This window comes from Balaenoptera musculus, chromosome X, assembly GCF_009873245.2.
Source record: "Balaenoptera musculus isolate JJ_BM4_2016_0621 chromosome X, mBalMus1.pri.v3, whole genome shotgun sequence".
In the NCBI taxonomy this organism is placed as follows: domain Eukaryota; kingdom Metazoa; phylum Chordata; class Mammalia; order Artiodactyla; family Balaenopteridae; genus Balaenoptera; species Balaenoptera musculus.
In genome coordinates this window covers 76,319,051-76,340,146 of record NC_045806.1, presented here as the reverse complement: position 1 = coordinate 76,340,146, position 21,096 = coordinate 76,319,051, and the positions used below count along the sequence as shown (strand labels likewise).

General features: G+C 32.8%; 2 protein-coding genes across 3 annotated transcripts in view; both read right to left on the bottom strand.

Moving 5' to 3' along the window:
* Positions 1-21,096, bottom strand: part of PCDH11X (protocadherin 11 X-linked) — a 663,037-nt gene that overhangs the window by 620,958 nt on the left and 20,983 nt on the right. For both annotated transcript variants that reach the window (XM_036841163.1, XM_036841165.1), the window contains exon 2: positions 20,441-21,024. In XM_036841163.1, the coding sequence (XP_036697058.1) occupies positions 20,441-21,024 (584 nt within the window). The remainder of the gene's footprint in view (positions 1-20,440; positions 21,025-21,096) is intronic.
* LOC118888907 (retinoic acid receptor beta-like) lies at positions 983-19,516 on the bottom strand. The gene is given in 6 exon segments (XM_036840437.1): positions 983-1,400; positions 1,403-1,557; positions 1,560-1,838; positions 3,098-3,107; positions 3,186-3,479; positions 19,493-19,516. Coding segments are annotated over 6 exon segments (1,092 nt in total). The 3' UTR covers positions 983-1,070.

Sequence of the window (21,096 nt, the reverse complement as noted above, 5' to 3'; positions counted from 1 at the left end):
CTGTTAACCACTCCACCCAAGCCTCCACTCTGCTTCACAGTGATTGAATCAGGCCAGAGGACGCAGATTCTCTGCCTGTGACTTTGGGAGGCAATGGAAAACCCCCCAGTATCAAGCAGGAATCAGGAAGGATACAGAGTTACATGGTGCAGGTGGTAGACTAGCCCGTCATTATCCCATGAAACCTCCCTAGTGGCTTCTGAATAGGTAAACAAAAACTTTTATTAACATGGAAACGTGTTTCTGCCTTGGAGGCTATCATTACTGTAAAAATGTACCTTTTAAAAAAATTGTGTAGTTATGTCATTAAACAAGTAATAAACCACTTTTAATTTAAAGTGACACCAACAATTGAACAAATGACATTTGATACCTGAACTGGCAGTTACACTGATAACAGAATTCTCTTCTGCTAGTACAGTGAATTTGTTGTATACTTCACTGGGCAACATGAAAGAAAAGATGCGGTCTGAGAGCATCCAGAGAGCAAGGACAAGCTTCTATACTAACTAAAGTAGAACATCTTTAGCCTTATCTTGCCACAATGTACAACAGTCCCATTTCCTTACCTTGATGTCTTGATCTGTGAAAGCAAGACAGTTATCTTTTTGACCCTTTCTTAACTGGACATGTTAGTAATCTGTTCCATAACCTTGGTGTCTTGGTTATTTGGAGTATGCAAAACAAAAGGAAAGCACCAAACGTATAGGAGAGAAAGAACAGAGCCATACTTCTGTATGTGCAGAGTCTTCAGAAACTTAAGCAGGGGGAAATAATTTTGACTGGGTCTTTGCCATGCAATCTTGAGTGTTCAAAGAGGAGAATAGAAGCGTTTAACTGGTTTTGGGTTGCATGAAATGGCTAATTTTTAGAATTTAAAAAGTTTGTACTTCTAGGCAAGTTAGACAGTGAGGGGTATATATTGATACATATGAAAACTTCTTGGTCCTTCTTGAGTTTGAATATATTTTCAGGCCAAAAACTAAGCAGAAGTAAAAATGTTTTTTCCTTGCATTTTAAATCCCAGAAGTGAAGGTACTGGGGAATGTCTGAAGTAGCTAGAAAGTGTCTTATTGCAGCAGTGGTGACTGACTGACACCGCTGTTCTCCACGGAGCTGGGCGAGGTGCTGGGACTGTGCTCTGCTGTGTTCCCACTTGAGCTTGGGGGCAAGGGCTCATGTCCTTCAGAATTCTCCAGCATTTCCTGAATGAGAGGGGGCATTGAGCCAGGAATTTCCATTTTCAAAGTAGTTACACTTTCTGCACCTTTAGCACTGATGCTGCGGAGATCTGTGATTTTCATGAGGATCTTTGGAAACATGTGAGGCTTTCTGGGTCGTCTCTTTCTGATATAAATTTTTAGTGCTTCCAGCAATGGTCCTTGTAGCTTATCTACTTTTTTGTTGGTTCCTCAAGGTCCTGGCGGTCTCCACAGATCAAGCAGATGGCGCTGTGAAGGCCTGTCTCCGTGTCGTCCATCTCCAGATGTAGGAGCTGGCTGGCGAAGGTGAATACGAGGTCTGTCAGGGGTCTGATCCCGGCGTTGTGCATCTGGTTCGATTCAGGGTCAGGCCGTCCGAAAACGGCATGGTGTCTTGCTCTGGGGTATACCTGGTGCAGATTCTCAGAATCAGGATGTCCAAACAGGCTGCTTTCAGCAGGGTGATTTGGTCTGCGATGGTCAAGCCGGTGAAGCCTGGTAGACGTTTAGCAAACTCCACGATCTTAATAATGCACTTGGTGGCCAGTTCACTGAATTTGTCCCAGAGGCCCAGGTCCAGTCGGACTCGATGGTCAGCACTGGAATTCCTGTCCCGGAGCCTCGCACGTGCCCAACCTGTGCGTCATGACCGAGTGGGAGGAAACGCTCACCCTACTCAGCGGCTGCTACGACCCCCGCCCGGGGTGCCTCCTCCAAAGGAGATTTAATTGAAGATATCAGGGTGGTTATATCCATGAGAACAGATGGATATTGAAACAAATCCATTCATCAGGTTTCCAATTTTTTCAGTCTATTCTTCACTTAGTTTTGAAAAGCCAGGTTTTGACTTTCAGAAAAAAAGGGAAAATCTTAAACAAATGACTAAATATGAGACATATATAAATGAAACAGAAAACAAAATCTGATTCATTCTACTAATATCCTACTTAATCCTCAAGGCCCAGAAATCTCCTTTACTCCAAAAAAGGATTTCAGTTTCTATATCATATGGGAAGGCCATTTCTTCTCTGTGTCAGGGTGTCTGAATACTGATTAACTAGATGTCATGATAAAGATGGTGGCAAATTTTCTTGAGAGAAGTCAATGACAAAGTTGTCCAAAGATTACATTCTCTTGGAAATGGGTAATCATTGCAAGAATAGCTCAAATCCTTTGCTCTGTGGGGAATGGAGTTTCAAATGGGCAGTGACTAATAAGAGATGGTTCATTCTAATTGAGGCTTTGCTGAATAATTGGAAGTCATTAATGCTAATGCTATCAATGGATGAACAGACAAATCTTGTGGATGATATATATATTTTTTGTTTGTTTGTTTGTATTGTTAGTCACTAAAACATTGTTCACATTTGTTAACGAAAGTACCAGATTTTTCAGTGATCTGGTTTTTGAGAGGTAGGTTGTAGCCCAACAGTTAGAGGCAGATCATCATGGAGGTGGGGGCAGCGTTTGTTGGAGGATGGCCTGAGAAGGGCAGCAAACCTGGGTCTTTTTTTCCCCTGCACATTTCAGACAGACCAAAGAGTATATTTTTTTCCCCTAATGGAAGTGAAGGATTGGCAATCTTATACATGGCTTTCTGAAGTTCAGACTTTAACTCAAATGCACATTCTTCTTTGTGAGTTAAGACTGGGCAAGGAATGGAGGCCATGGGATAGTTTTGACATGCCTCTGGAATAAGATAATTAAAGAGAGAAAAAAATCAGGGCAGACAATATTAGATCATGCCCAGACAAAAGCATCTTGTCCACTGAATCAGAGAAAGCGCCAGGTGAGGCCATTTATAGTCAGAGTTATTTTCATAATCCAAGGCTTACCCAGTTGGTACTGACCGTATGGGATATATCTTGAGACATTAAGAGGACCTTACCTCTTACCTGTCCTTTCCTGTTTTAATTTAAGGGGAGGAGGAACTCATCCCCATTTGCTTAAGTGTTTTCCTGATTTTATTTTAGAAGGAAGTACCATGTCCTCTGAGATAATTTCTGATTCTTCATTATTGACCATGTTTTTAGCAAGATGGAAACATGAAGCCAAAATTTCTCTGATGTTAAACAATTCATGAGTAGCATTTTTAATATCATCAAATAAGTGATTATCATTAGAAAATTCATGATTTTCATCATCAACAGTATCATCATCATTGCCATTATCCTCATCATATTCATTACCATGATTGTTGTAGTAATTTTCCTCCTCTGACGGTACTACCTCTTCTGTATAACTGGCACTACCAGTTCCACAGGCCAAGACAGGTATCTTTTACAGAAACACAAGGAACCAACAAAGTCAAAATAAATTTTAATATCTATTAAATACATAAGCTATTGCTATCTAAATGAATTATCAGCATAGTAGATGACAAAAATATTTTTGCCACTACTTTCCAATAAAAAAATCATGTCTTCTTCTTAAAGCAGCCCCTCCATAGGAAAAAAGCCATCAGTGTTCTATAAGCATAACTATATTTATATATTTAAGGAGTCTTAGCCTACTCAAATTTACTAGACATATTTAATATCAGCAAATACTACGCCCCATGACACTGATTCCAGGAGTGATTTAAATTATGTCTAGGATCAGTTTGAATCAGGAGAAACAATGATATTTTCAAACTACTAGTAATTTTTTTTTTCCCTCAGGTGCACTGAATCACACTTTTTAATCAGAGTATCAATACACTATAATATCTAAACTCCATCCAGAGAATAATAATGTTTATAAAAGTTCTCCAAAATTAATTAAGGTTATGCCTTGAAAGGCAGAACCAGTATTTTTATGCCATGACATCTAGCAACTATGTCAATCAATCAAACACCTGAAACTTCCAGTCTTATTAATCAGTTCTTTACAGACACAGCCAATGACAAACTTAACTAAATTGGTCCCAGTTTCACACATTAAAGCGTAGACATTTTCAATGACGAATATAGCAGTTTAGATAAAATTATTGTAGGCATATGGTCAAAATATATTTTCATGCCTCACAATACTAAAAGAAAAAAATTATAAAATTTAAGAGCTAAAAACAATTGATCATAAATAAACCCATTAGTAAAGACATTGGATTAATAAATGCTTCTTTTAACAAGATAGCCATACTAGTGCTATCATACAAGGTAAACTGTGTTACATTCATATACTGTATCTTCAAACAGTTCTTAATTTGTCTAATGCTAGAAGATATTAATTTTTATCATTTCTTATCCTTAACAGTAGCAAATAGTTTTTTTTCAAAGTTTACTATTTTAACATTAGCATTTAACTATTTTAACTAATAAGTTTTACACAACCATGAAATCAAATTTAAAAAAAATAATGGTTTTACTAATGAAAAGATAAACCTTTCTTTACTAGCTGAGTTCCCAAAATGTATAACATTTTACAAACAAAAATACTCATACATATTAATTTTATCCTTCTAGTTTTTATTCTAAGATTGGAAATTAATTTGGCAAAGGACACATTTGTTTCATATAAATATTCAATTTATAAAGTGGATTCATTGCATAAGTTAAGATTTTGTTAGTGTTAATAATAAGTGTATTTTCTTGATATATAATAAAGTAGAATAAATATTGAAATACTTTTGTGCAATTAATGAATTGTTTAGCCCATCTGAAATTAGAAGAAAACCATCTCTCAAGTTACTTTGCTCTATCATTTAGCATAATGTTCCCCTTCAGTTACATAGATAAGAAAGTAACTTCTATGCTGAAAATTAATTATAATACTTTGGAAATCATAAAAAGCATTATTACTTCATAAAATCTCTATCAAAGGTGCTAATACTTTTTTATGTGCTAATACTTTTCCACTTATGACTCCTAAGGTTTAAGAAACTGTTCAAATTGCATTTATTGTTTAAACATTTGTGAAGTATTCTCTCATCTGGAAATGCTCATCGTTTGAAGGTTTGGGAAAGTGTTCAAAACACCCTGACTTGTCCTTGGAGTTACTAAAAATAACAAAATCTGCTCCTACCACACTAGGCTGTGCAAGGGTGGGCTAAAGCAGTAGTTCTCTGCTAAGGAAATTCCAACCCCCTCCCCCACACAGGGGATATTTAGCAAACTCTGGAAATATTTTTAGTTGTCACATCTAAGCAGGAGGGTGCCACAGGGACTTAGTGGGTAGAGGCCAGGTATACTAATAAACTTCCTACAATGCACAGGACAGCCCCCGTCCTGTTCTACCCCATCTCACAAGAAGGAATTATCCAGCTCCAAACGTCAATAGTGCCAAGGTCAAGAAACCCTGGGCCAACACACTGAGAATTATGATCCTAAAAGGAAAAGACTAAATTGTATCCAAATGCAAAGCTTTACTCTGAAATCAGTATAACTACAATTATACTTGTACGATCCAGCAAATAAATTATCAGAAGAGCCTCAGAAATATAAATGGAAAGAAACGAGTCACATCTGTGCATTAGAATCATTTGTACAAACATCACTTTTCTATGGCAGTAAACCGACTATAAACATACTTTCATATAGACTATCTTATCTTGTGGTTAATTGTACTTTTAAAAACTCTGAGATCACCAATAAGTAATACCTAATTTTATGAAAATATAAATGGTTTAAATGTTTCTAGGAGGAGAAGCTTTTGACTTTATTTGTATGCTAGGCCAAAATAGCAGCAAACTAATTTCTATTTTTGACCAATGGAAGTACTATTTAAAACTTCCAAGGTTTACACAGTAGCTTGAAATTATAGGTGGTAAAATCAACACACATTTAAAATGTAATACTTGAAATTAAGTGAATCCAACTAGTGTCTAATGATCAGATCATCTGATACAGAACTGGAGAAATTTGATCTTTGGTTACCAACTAAAATTTTAAAATCAAGTTTTGATTCAGGTTCCAAGACACGTTCTTATTCAATAAGAGCTAAAGCTATAGATGACAAAGACAAACTGAACATTATGGGAAATATTATATATACATAGAAAACATTATTCTATTTATCTGATATGAATAAATGTCCAACTCTTTATTTTACATTTGTTAATTTAAACATGTTATTTTTTAATTATGTTAAACAATAATTGTTTATTATTTTAAAAATAAAAATGGTGAATATATTTGATCTGTGACAATATCATATGAAAAAACACAGTGGTTTAAATATCTAGGGTTTTGTAGATATTTTCATAATACTATAATTCTTAGAGTTTCATGCATTGCTTACTGATTTATTGATGTACAGTCAGTAAACATATGTTTATGACAAAATATAAGAAATTTTCCACAGCTCACTACATATCTTAATTAATTTGTATCATATTGAGAAATAATGGATAACCTAGTGGACAGTACAGGAAAAAACAAGAGCATGACGGCAGAATTATCACTATTTTCACTCTACCAGAAAGCTGCTCTACTTAAATCCCTTACTTATTATAACAATGCCTTTCCCTTATTCTACTAAAAGAGCTGTCATAGATGGCAAAACATATGACAATTTTTGACAGTTAAGGGTTATAAAATAAATGCTTCAAAGTATAAAGTTAGTAGAAAGGAATTTTTAGTTTCGCTCTCTTTTGAATTGGGATATTTTGGGGGTTTTACCTCCTTTTTTAATACCTACATTAAATAAAGTTTACCAAATAAGGTGATAAATAAGCAAGGGTATTTTCAGTCCTCGTGCAGTTGCAAGTCAGTTTAAAAGGGTGGGATGAGGGGGACAAAAAGAGGTACAAGTTTAACCATAATAGGAAAATACTGTGTATTTGGAAAGTCACGTCTTGATACGATTTTTAGAATAAAATGTTCTCAAAATCAAGTTCTAAACTATAATGTCCACAAATACATTCTGTAACATTAATAAGTTACTTTGATTAAAGGATGATAATTGGGCAATGTGGTAAAGGAAAATTATTTTTTTATCTTAACTAAGAATTAATGTAAAGGTCTTATATGCCAAAGCCAGTATAATATTACATTTCCCCTCTGGAACTCAAAGCAGAACTTAAAATTGTTGGTATCCACAGCCTCTGTAGGTTTTCACAACCTCAGTAAGCCAATAGTTAGAAGAAAAATGGTTTAAGGAAACATGTACAACTACCAAAAATTCTTCAAAGTGAATGTAGCTACATCAAAATAAATTGTTAAAAGAGGAATCTCTTTATCAATGATGCCCAGTACATTGAGGTTTGTGATACCTAGAAAGTCCAATTTGAAATTCCCTTTAAAAATCCCTACTATTCTAAATAAGCACACCAATTTGCTTTGACTATCCTCTTAGAAGGGGGAAGATGCTGCTCCTTGTAAAATATTCTATATATAATAAAAACCAAGGACAAAGCCGCTACAACACTGATCAGAACTAGAGGGGATTTTACTAATAACAGGAAAAAACGTCTAATGGAGATGTGAGTTTATCCAATCCCATGAATAATTCTGGAATTTAAAGAATTTTTCTGGGAGCCTTTTTTTTTTTAATTGAAGTATAGTTGATTTACAATATTGCATTAGTTTTAGCTGTAGAGTCTGGGAGTCTTGACATACATTTGCTGAAGTAGAAAATTTCTAGGAAATATTTTTAAAGTATTTTGGAGAAAAAAGGTAATGGGAAAAGATATGATTCACTTAAATCTGATTATTAACTATAGAATAACAAAGTATTGACTACAGTTTAGAATGAATAATTTATATAGAATTATGATCAATTACTTTCACACACATAATAGCAAGGACAAGAAGCCTGAATATTAAAGCAATGCTCAAATTATGTTTTGATTATCAAACTATAATTTAATGTAATCACAATTTCTCAAAAATTTGATAACCTTGGGATATACATTTTTGAAGTATAGCAAAACCCTATCAATGATAGTAGACTGGTAAACATTTAATAAATACTGGTTTTAACTTCTGAAAAAGACATTCTTCTCTGATCAAAATCATTTGTGGGAGGAGGTATGGGGATATATGTGTACATATAGCTGATTCACTTTGTTATACAGCAGCAACTAACACAACATTGTAAAGCAATTATACTCCAATAAAGATGTTAAAAATAAATAAATAAATAAAATAAAAGCAGGTACTAAAAAAAATCGTTTGTTATTTGGTAAACTGCCAAGAGGTGGAAGAAAAACAATTAATATAAAGTTAAGGAATCTAATAATAAGCAATTTGCATTTTAAAACATCATTACTCTAAAATCAAATGTATACTATTAAACCATTGGATTATTAAACTAACTGAACTCTATACCACATTTTGTATTTAACTTGATTTTTATTATCACCAGAATTATTTAGGTTTGTAGTGATTGCTATTAACTCTATTACCTAGATACTTGAATCTAATTCAATTATTTTTATTAGGGACTATACTAAAATATTCAAGCTATCTCTAAGAATTAAAGGCAAGTTTCAAAATAAACATACTTGAAATGTGTTTACTAATTCATTGAATCGCTTTGCTTTTCATGAATAATGTCATATAAAAGAACAGTAATCCTGATATGCGCAATTGACTTTTAAAATAGAATTCTGCATCATATCTGGTTCTATGAGTCAAGGCATATAGGATATTTAGGAGGTGAAATTTAAATTTATCTTTAGAAAAATGATTAGCTCAACTAGAATAGGATATGGGCACTCTTAAGTCACCATCAGAATACACCTGATATATACGTATAATATGTAATATATAATATACAATATATAATATATAATATATATCTCCTGATGGTGACTTAAGTGCCCATATTTATCTATCTAAAAAAATATATATATATATATATTTACTATGTATGTAAAAAAATTTTCAAAACCCTGAGTGAAGTCCAGGCAAATCCATGAAGAAAACCAAAACATATGATGCAAAAATAATTAAATGATTATTGGTGACATCATGTTTTTTAATGTTGGTGAATGGAGAAACAACAACAGAGTACAATTTGATACTGCATCCAAGTATCCATTATTCTCAAATCAGTATAATGAAGGAAAATATAAACTGTTCTTTTAAAAGTATTTATGAAGAATATGTCCATGCAGATAAAATCACTATTCTTCTCTTACAAAAACCACTCAAGGCTCTTATCTACAATCTAATTTTTAGTTTGAAAAGATGTGCAAGAGGTTCTCTAACTCATCAACTGTTTAGGCTATACTCAAATGGTCTCTAGATAAATAGGTACTCAGGGAAAACGGTGTAGAAAAGGAGAAATGGGGTAACACATTTAACTTCTTAAAACCTTAATTGTTTAGAACCTTGGCCAGAGGCTAATCCCTCCTAATTTTTGTGAGCCAAAGCTTGGAAGCAAAGGACAGATAGCCTTCATATATTTAAATAATGATTAAGGAAATCATATGTCCAAAATAAAAGAATTTTTAATGAAATTACATCTGCTTTCCATGCCATTCTCTTGCCTGTTTAGCTTTAGTGAACACTACATGAGATGAACAATGCCAGCTCAGAAAAGTATTCACCCTACGTAAATTTGATGATAGCATGTCTGCTGACAGATAATTCTTCACAAGCCAATCTTTTGCCAGTTGAGCTAACTCAGAATTGTTCACCTGAGAATTGTTCAGCTAAAATAAATGGAGAGTCCAGTTTGAGTTTGTGCAAGTAATGTTTTACTTCATTGATGTTATGCAGGAAGTGGCAGCTCTCTGGCTCAAGGTAGTTCAGACCTTTAGGAAGAATAGGAAACAACATAAAATGGCAAAGAAGAAACTAGATGTTTTGGGTTTTATGTATTGTGACCATATATTCTTGTGTCCCTGTTTAATTATTTAGAGGTGCCCTTTCACTTTTAAACTTGTCCTTATTTGGAGGATAAATTATGTGGTTAGCCTCATTTTATACAATGAAAGTAAATAACAGAAAACCAGGTGAGGATAAAATAGAGGTTAAAAAATATATACACAAAGATATGTATAAGGCACCCAAAGATAATTCTCTTTTTAATCTACAAATTGAATCTGAACTCTACAGGTCAAACCGTTTGTCCACTGTGTCTGTGGAAATCATTTGAGAAAGCAACACTTAAAGTAACTACAAATATTGCCTAAGTAATAATCAAAATAAGCAGTTATCTTTTAAAGCAACTATGGATAACTGCAACTAGGACAGCAAATCCAGTTATTTGTGAAACAAATTGCTAATGTGTGAAATCACAGAGTTATGCGGTCAGTTATGTGTGGGGAAAAAAAATCTTCCAATATCATAGTAACACAAAATACAAAAGCTGTTGTCAGTAAAAAGAATTGTGGATAACTCATTGTGGCAATGCACTGCAAATATGGGTGAATCAACTATCACTAACCCATTGGAGCAATCAAGTTTAAGAAAGCTTAACAGTTGCGGCAGATGAAACAATTGTCAGTAAACTGTGTAGCAAACCATGAAGATACTTTGAAGTAACTCTTGAGGTTACCTAAAACAATAGCTTATGTTTACTTATAGCTGAATCTAATTAATACATTGTGCCTTAAAATGGGAAAAAAATACAAAAATAATTGCTTCACCAAATTCCACAGTTGTCTCGTAATATCAGGGAGCTATTTGGTAAAATGCTATTTTTACATTAATCAATACTCAAATAAGGCCAGCCACTAGATTGTAGGGTATGTAGAAGATTATCTCAGACAGGAGTCAATTTTTTGCCTCAAACCTTTAACAGTCTAGATTACAGAAGGCCAGACATAGTTAAAATGAGATTACTATTTACAAAATATCAAATAAAACAAGTGGAGAAAAAATTTAAGTTACTTTAAACTACTTAAATTTGCCATGGTATGATTATATTTGTGTAGAATATACAGCTCAAGAAGTCATGTCTATTAGATGAATAACAAAAAATCAGATTTCTAAGAGTTAAAGGGATTAAAATGTCAGTTTTATTAATCTAGCTATTTTGCATGTAAACTGGTTTTCTATGTGAGACCTCTAGCTTTATAAAAATCCATTCGTTTTACCAATTAGGTATTTGATCTAAACCATCATTTGAAAGACTAAAGCAAAACTCGAGGCAGCTAAATATGCCTGAAAACTCAAGACGGGTTTTCTGGAGAAAATAGATTTCAGAGAAATGTCTAGAATCCTAAAAGGTACAGATGGATAAGCTAGTTCAGCCTATATAGAAGCCAGCCAACAATGTTTCAACTCAGTGCCATATATATACCATCCCCAATGAGGAAATTTTCACTCTTCCAGTCCCATGAGTACTTCTAGTTAAAGATACATTCCCACACCATTACAATGGCTTCCAAAGGCTTAAATATGATAGGATGGTCATCACTACTTCTTCGACTTAGAAAGTTCTAGACTGGCTTTGGAATCTAGGATAATGAGGTATTTGAAGGGGTGATATGGTTTTGAAGAAAATGCTATGGCTACCTGTAGCTGATCCTTTAGGAATCACTTTCCTCAGAGTAAAATTAAAAGCTTTGAAGGCCTCCTGAAACTCACGAAATCTGTTAAATATTTAAGTCCTCAGAGAAAAAGCAGTGTGACACCACTAAATGAAGTCAAGAATATAATAATCAAAATCAGAATTTTATAGTTCTTTTGTGTATTCAACCAACCTAAGTAGCCTTCATTTCATATTTACTTATGGAAGGGAGTTGAATATCTAAGTTAATCGAATATTCATTACTTTGTATAATCTAAACACGATTATATTTTCCTACTTTTTGATAGCTATATGCACTCTCATATTCATCCATACAATCATTCAGTGACTTCAATAATGCACTATGTTCAACTAAAAGTAATCTATAAAGTTCTACACTTCTTTATTTATAATCCATTAAATTTTTTTTTATTTGTTCATCCCTGGATTGTTTAGAGCATCACTTTGTTCTTCTGTTAACTATTTACTTCATTATTCTCCTTACTGACAGCAAAACTCTTCTTGTCCCTGACTAAGCTACTTTAAATGGATGCTTCTAAGCAAACTCTTGTGCTCAGTGAATATAAGGGCCCCCTCCTAAACCAGGAAAACATACTAGTATCCATGAAAGTGTAGTTCTAGCAAATATCCTGATGCAAAAATGACTTTTAAAGCCTATTTAATTTAGAATGATTAAAAATTTAAAAATTCAAATTTGTTATTACATATCTCTCCTACAGAATCCACTGGAGAAAGACAATTTTGACTGACTTACAAGAAAAGAAATAGGAAAATAGAAAAGAGTTTTCAGTGTGAAAAAGAAAAGACAAGATAGGACATCTAATTTTTTTAAATGACATATGAATGAGATGTAAATAAAGCAATTCCAGATGGTAGAAGCTGTATATGAGAAAGTATTCACATTAGCAATATCATAGTCATATGGAGGGCCAGGAGGAGGGAAAGACAAATGAGGAGAAGGAAACATTTGATTCAAGAGACAACTTAAAGAAGGTAAATGGAAGTTTGTTTGTTTTAAATTGAACTAAGTCAAGAAATAAATGTGGAGCCAGTGGCACTGATTGAGAAAGAGAATAATGCTGTCATATTTTCCTCTGTATACATATATAAAATATGTGTGAAAAGATTAGGTTGTAAAATAAGTTTTTAAAGAGTTTAGAGCATAATTTTAGAAAAATTGGGGGAGACGACAATCTTAAACCATAGAGCAAAACCAGTAACTACTGTTTATAAAACACTTTTCTTCAAGGCACTCAGCAAATTTTATGTATTTTTCTTATTTCATTAATTTTTATAATATCCCTACCTGTTAGATAAAGATAATTTTATTTTCGCCATTATATAGAAGAGGAATTGGAGGCATAGACAACAAGTTTGAGAATTAAGATAAGAGAAAGACTCATGTAATTACCACCACTAGCACAGGAATTAACATTTTCATCAAAAAGATTTTATTTCCAGTCTCGAAATTGTTTTGCAGATAAATGTTGGCAGAAAGTATCACTGCCATAATTGCAGACCTAGTAAAAAATAAAATATCATGAATTAATGAGAGTGCTGGGTGAAAAATCTACTGAAAGTAGATTGGGAAATTTTAACTTGTCTGAAACTGTGAACACAAAAATAATTCCATGTTCTTAATGTCAGAATGACCAATTCAAGATAAAATGTTCTTTTAATATAATAAATGTTTTCTTCCTTACTATCATTAGTGTAGAAATATATTCCCCATAATGCCTGTTATTAAGCTCCCTGGGGACAGTGACTATTTTTCAAATGTATTTTTATCCCTCAAGACTTTGTACGCTGGGCACTCATTAAGTATATGTTAAATTTAGATGACTGGAATTAGACTAAGATGTTAGTTGGTAGTCAGTTACTGTTACAACTAAGAAAATACTTAGTAGAACAGCTTTCCATTCTTTAGAGTTTTACTTCATTCTATTGGAGAAGCTTAAAATAATGGACTTCTATATTTAAAATAAGCAAAAGGATAAGATATGTTAATGAGAATATCCTCCATAAAATAAAATTCCTGGTTAAGTGAGATCTCAAGGACAAATGTAAATTAGGTGAGATAACCTAAAACTTCATTTTACGCATTCAACTTTTAAAACTCCTTGTTTTGTTGAATGAAACAAAGTTTAAAAGTAGTTTTTTCAAAAGGTCTTTTATTTCTATTTCCTATTCTATAACCTTGTATTACTTTTCTTAGTTTACCTGCAAGTTTACAGACATCTACATGCAGCAATTAAAAAATAAACATTCTTTCACTGTGTTAAAAAAAAAGCAATAGGTTTCTTATGACTGATCATCTAGAATTACATCTTACATTTCACAGCAAATGAAAAATATATGGACAGCTATAGTTTTATTGTTTTAGTTGCTAAAAGACACATTTCTGTGTGCATGAATGTGGATATTATATTTTGATGCACTGAGCTGTCTAGTAATGAATATTTAATCTTTTACAAAGAAAAAAAACCATTATCACATAATTGTAGAATAATATTGGTGGAGATATATTAATTTCTGCAAGCAAAAGACCAATGTATAAAGAACACTTCAAAAATAGTTATTTAAGCTCTGTGTTTTAAAATTAAATTGAACTTAATACTTTCCTTCCTCTGGTACCTTCTATGTGCATTCAGAAACTAAAAGACACTTCAACAAAGATATACTAAAATTTAACTTGTGGTCAAAGCAATTTATTTTCTCATTATGCTATCGAATTATTCACACTTTTTTATTGATTTATGAAGATGACTAAACTTATAAATGCAAAGGGAGAATACTAATTTCTTTGGTATTTGATTTTGAAGTGAGAACTATTTTTCATATGCACCTTATATTTTTTGATAAAGAATAATTTCTTCAAAATTGGTCCAAATTCACATAAAAGTGTAAAGCATAAAACTTGGTAAAAGCATAAAGCTGCTTAAATTATTTTATTGATCGAATTAAGTCAAAATCAGAAATTTCCCCCCGAATGACCTTATTGCTTTTATCATCACTTCTGAACAAGATGTTATCACCTCTGGTACAAAAGCTTTACCAATCCATCATTTTTTTTGGTCTAACATTGAATTCAGTTCACTAAGAGTGTTGTTATACAGTCAGTATAAAGTTGTATAGATCAAAAAAATAATTTATGCTGAACTAACTACACACATTGGAATGTTTATTATCTCAGATTATTAACATCGATCAGAATTATGGGAGCCAAGTAGATCTGTATAACCAAACCTCATGTTTTCATTAAAGAGTTCTATAATTTTGTCTTGTAATTAAATATATATTTAATAGATTTTAAGTCTTTCCCTTTGGCAGGCACAAAATTAAACATCAAATTGGTTTTTATTTAGATACAGTGAACAATAGAATAACAGATCAATAAACCTGTGCCTAATAATAATCCATGTAAAATTTAGCAGTATTTCTTATAGCTAGTTGCTATTATCAGGTCAAAGGGCAGAATGTGAGTAAATTAATCAAAGTTGGGGAGATACATTTGCTCTTCAGAATCTTAGTTTATAAATTCTAGAATTGAGCTATCTAAAATGTCCTACATATATGTGTTTCATGTGGGACTATTAATAACACGTGTATTTAATGAAAGGCGTTAGTGGACTATATTAACCAGGACTCTGATAATAGCAATGAAGTCAAAAGTTACTTAATCCTATTAGTGTCACACTCTCACTGTAATAAGACCTGACAACATTAATAAAGAACCATTTATGAAGAGAATGAGTTTTATGTTGTCATTTTTCCCCACTGGAGGTGCACTTTTATAATAACCCCTAGCTTTCAGGGACCTAACAGTCATTAGCATTTGACTGTCATCTCTTTTACTTTTTATCACAGATCAAAAATGTTAATCTGCACATCACAGAATTCAGAGAATATAAAATCAAGTTATCTTAAAGCTGAAAGGGTGAACTTCCAAATAAAACTTCATTTTATAGTTGAAAACTGAGGAAATCACTATATTCAAACTCTTCTGAATATCTTTAGAGGCAACTTTGCTTTCTAAAGCAGTTAAATACATTGTTTGTTATAGAATATTATGTATATTATAGCATATTATAACATTGTTTGTTATAGCATATTATGTCTGCAATGGCATTAATGAATTTTACTCACTCCTCCTGATACTACACACTACTTTGATCTATGGATACATATGATAAAGAAATATTAATTCCTTCAGAATAATAAAGTTTGCTTGCTCTTTAGCTCCACAATATATTATTTGATGTCTCATTCTTGGCAAGTGTATTCAAGGTTACTAAATCTAATGGTAGATAGAATTTTCACAATTTGGATTTTCTAATCCCAGATTTCAAAGCGAATCTAAGTCTAACCTTAGTTTCATAAATCCAAACTCTTGATCAACAGGCAAGATGTTTAGTTCTTATTTAGTTTTTAAAGTAAAAACCAAATATATGTTATTTTAAACAAAATAGAAACAAGGGCCCACACTTTGATTATGTGAAAAGACTCTGCCCAAGATTAATTTTTTTTGAGGTGGATGTAAAAGATGAGGATGCTTTATGAGATGGGCAAAAATGTGTGAGGGCTTTGAGTCGGGTCACGAATCTGAGAAAAATTTGATCTTCATGCTCCGTCAGCACAGTCAACCTTTGAAACATCGTCATGCCTGCCTCAAGGGGACCAATCAACACACTGCCACTGGGCTAGTATAGAAACATTATTGCTGATATATGTGAGGGAAGCTGAAAATCTGAAGCAGAAAATGAAGACATATGCAACATCATTACACAAACTAATTTCCCCTGAGTTCCAACCATGGGAAGAAGTAGATCCCAGTGGTTTATATCCATATCCTGAGTCAGACTGGGTGCTTGAAGTATATTTCTATTTGTGAATGTACTAGCTTCCCTGACAACAGACTTAGAATATGAAAAAAAGCTTTATAAGTAACAGGCCATCAGAATAATAAGGTGGAAGTTAGAAAGACATTGTAACTTTCTACTCCTGGATGACAGCTCTGTCAAATACTACTAGGGCTCAGTGGTATATATTTATTAGATAGATGACACATAGATGCAGATAATTATATATATAGTATACAATATGTATGTATGTATAGTGTACATGTAGTATATACTATATACCATGTATAACATATATTTTAAAATATATTATTTAATAACATTTAAAAATGATATATTTATAATATATATAAAAAATATTTATAATATATAAAAATGGCGTATATATACACATATACATATATGTGTGTATATATAGATATATATAGTTATAGGTCTTTAGCATAGCTAGTCCAAATTAAGGGAAATTTTATCAGAATATCGTGGGGAATTCTCATTATACCATGTCTTTACTTGAGACAGGGAAAAGGGAAGATTTCACTTCCGGATATTTTTTTAAGTGGCAATTCACATCAAAAACTTTTATAGATGAAGCTTTTTTTTTCTTTAGAGTAACCTAATCTCTCAAAAATTTGAAAATTAACCTTGCCAAGATCATGTGGATAAGTTTTATTTTACCATAATTTTCTTTGTACTAAGCAGAATCACTTGGTAATCATGTTATTCATTCATTCCTCACTTTCTTTTCACTTTGTCTTTTTTCATTTTCTTCTTTTTTTCTTCTTCTTCCTTCCTGTTAAACTTGCTGTGATCCCCACCCTCAAGGTTATCTATCTGTCTCTTTCTGTCAATCAAATCTAAGAGTCAGAAGACCTTATTCTGGTTCCCAACTTACTAGTCATATGATCATAAACAAAATAAATGATTACCCTGAAATGCAATATCCAAATATTTAAAATGTGTAATTATAATGCTTTCCTTGTTTATGCCAAAGCACACCTAATATCATAAAATGCATAAATGAAATTAAAATATTTATATTTTAATTTTTTGAAGATCAATATTGTAAGTTTTGTCTTATGCTACTTTTATTATATACATTTTGATACATTTAGCAAATACCTTTATTTTCAGTTAATTATCTTGTTAATTAACATAGATTTGTTAATAGCAAGACACTTTCATGTGTAAATTGACCTAATTTTTCCTAGAATTTTTCTCTATATCTCCCCCTTCTCTCCCTTCATTATCTGAACTTTTCATATACATTTTATATTTCCTTAGTTAAGATAAACTGATTTTGCTAGTCTTGTCTACTCAACAAAAATAGAACAAGTTAATATTAATTAAATTCTCAACCTATTCTGCAGGACAGATCTTTTAAAATAAATTAGTATGGTTGGCCTACTTACTTTCAAATTAGAACGCTTATTAAAGTTTATGGATGAATCATAATATGTTTCTTTTTTTTCTTTTTATTTAACCTCCCTATCCCTCCTCCCCCAGCGTACATACCACTTTCATGACAGGACCTTTCTGTAAGTCAAAGTGCACTCAGTTAACCCATGAGGTGGCCCTCTGCAAGCCCAGGGCTATGCTTTGTGTTCCATAATTATTATTTTTAACAAGCAGTCAGGACAGTATTTGCCCATTGGGCCATACAAATGCCCCAGTACTTAGGTACATCACTTTAGGCTTATCACACATTCTAAAACAGAATGAAATTGTAGAGCATGTCTATTTCTAAGACTCATCTAAGAACCTCTAGTGAGCCTGTCTTTATGTCACTTGCTGATAATCTTTCAAAGAAATTCAAATGAAAATAGATTTTAATAAACCTAAATTATGCCAGTGGGTTTATTTGTTTGTTTGTTTTTTTTTTAATTTGAGTTTGTTAAGCAGCTTTCAAAACAAATCAGAAATTTCTTGGAAGTTCATTAAGCTGCCCTGAGGGAGACATGACAAAATTATTCTTTCAGTAAAGCACTGCATTTCAAAATAACACATTTGTCAGGATAGTTGGGTGGAGAGACCCTATTACTAATTCCTGATTTAAATTTAATAAGGTCCCATTTTGATTTGAATCTGTCAATTTTTATTTTCCAAATAAACTGCTTTTCTTTGTTTAGGCTGTGCTCTCCAAAATAGTAGCCGCTTACCACAGGTGGCTAAAATTAAGATTAATTAAAATTAAAAATTCAATTCCTTGGTAACAGTAACCACATTTCAAGTACTCAATAGCCACATGTGGCCAGTAGCTACCATATTGGATACCACAGATAATAGAACTTCCATCATCGCTGCTGGACAGTGTAACTGTCCAGTCATCTACTGGACAGTGCAACTTTAGATATAGTATCCACTCTGCTATGCAACTTACTGTTTAAAGTAATAAGCCTCACATTTCTATAAACAGTCAAATGTTTCAATGCATCTCGAAAAATCTTCTATGCAGGTGTATCTTCCCTCTACTTAGTGCTTATTCTTCCCAATTCTGCCCCTGTGAAATTTATATCATCATCCTCATATTATGACTGGAGAAACTAAAGGTAAGAAAGATTAAGCTGGAGGTGGCTTGTCTAGTCGGTGGTAAGCACAAAATTGTGATCTATATCTTTCTGACTCCTGCATATTTTTGCATTTCATCAGATAAGGAGACACCATTGCAAGGACCTTACTTAGAAATGTTTATTTATAAATCATCCATCTTTTTTCAGTTTTTACTTCTTATATTCACATACAAATCTGTATTTCACTTGAAATCACTCAAAAGATCTCTAGAGTTAGACTTCTGAATGTATTTATAAACAAATATATCTCCATAACATATCAGCATCATCTGAGCAGTTTTCCAATATTACACATCCTCCGTGCTAAAACCTTCAGATGATATTCATCAAAATATCTTATTTATGTGTTCTTTGAATAATTTTAACATTGGTAATTATGATAATCATAATCTGGTAGTGAATAGTCAGAAAATGTTTATAAAACTTTGAAAATTGCTTGACCATATCTATATTATACCTGCACATTTGTTCTTTTACACATTCGCCAAGATCATTCAAGTGCATTGTACTATATCACATACCCCAATCTGAGTTTTCTACTACTCTATATACCATATAGCCAATTAAAAATATTCACCCATTCACTTGATAAATGCAGCCTCTCTGCACATATTTCAAAGAATACCAAATATTCCATCTATTCTTCCCTCTGCATTTCCCACCCCAAGACCCAAATCAAACCAAAATAGGTCCTTTAGGTTAACTGAAACTCTTTGACTGAAAAATTGACTTACCCTTTACTGCAAATGAATGTTCTGTGTTTTCAAAGACTTGGAACAAAATGAAAATATTTAACATTAACAAGACATATCTAAAATTTAATCTCATTTTGTGACTCAAGAGATGCTTAAAGATCTTGCCTTGACTTGAAATCAGCATGAAAAATATTTATTACTACTATATCCGTGTAGAAATGCTAGTAATAAAAATGTTCTATTCACCCCTAAAATAAATTTATTTGGCTTCTTTTCAAAGGACAAGATAAAGCTTTCTGTCTAAAATAATCACTTAGAAAACCTGATAGGTTTGTGGATTCATTCTTGATGTTTAGATTTGCTTGTTTAGGCCAAGTTTGAGGCAAAGTCATGACTAGACAGATTAAAAGTAAGATATTGTGTAGGTTATTGATTTGTAAGCAGCAAGGCTGAACTCCTTGTCTGACTGCTATAATAGATTGTTAGTGGAAACACAAACAACTGCTTGAAAATGAATATACATAAAATGAAGATTCATAAACTCCATGCAATTGCAAAAATTGCATTGATAAATTTTCTCTGCTATGCTTTACTTAAACTTTGTAAAATTGTGGTGATGACTTACTCAAAATTTGAAGTACACTAAGATCCTTTTTTTTTCTTCCCTTTAAAAAATGAGCTATCTTTAACGAAGCATTTTTAAAACGCACCTTAATTAGTTGGTAGTTTTGAACTCCGTTTATTCCTATGTCAGGATCAATGGCTGCTGGGAGAGCATATCGAGAGTTTATAGCTGAGTTCTCTGGAATTGATATGTTGATAACCGTTGCAGGGAATAATGGTGCATTATCATTTATGTCTTCTATCAGAAAACGTATTTTAACCAGTCTAAATATTTCATCTGGCAGAACGGCAACCTCCACCTCGTAAAAGCAACGGGTGTCCACTAAGACACCAGCACATAATTTCTCACGATCAATGCGAGCTCCAGTAGTGAAGATCTCACCAGTACCCTCTTCAATTCGAATCAGTGGCACATCTCCGGTCTTGTACACTAACTTGAACTGCATAGGAGTTGTTAAGGACTTGTCTGGAATTAGCGACAAGTTGAGGTCTTTCAGCAAGTCGCCTATCAGGACGTTTTCTGGCATTTCTTCCCGGATGGTGTAGTTCTTCTCCTGGGCGCCAGACTGAAACACGACGCATGCTAACAGGACCGCAAATATATACGTCCCGGACAACAAGTCCATACCAGGCAGGATTGCACTAGTTTTTTGTATCAGTCCACAGAGAACTGCCAAAGAGAAAAGAAGAGAAGAAAAGAAAGAGAAGAGAAAGAGGAAGAGGAAGAAGAAGAAGCAATTAT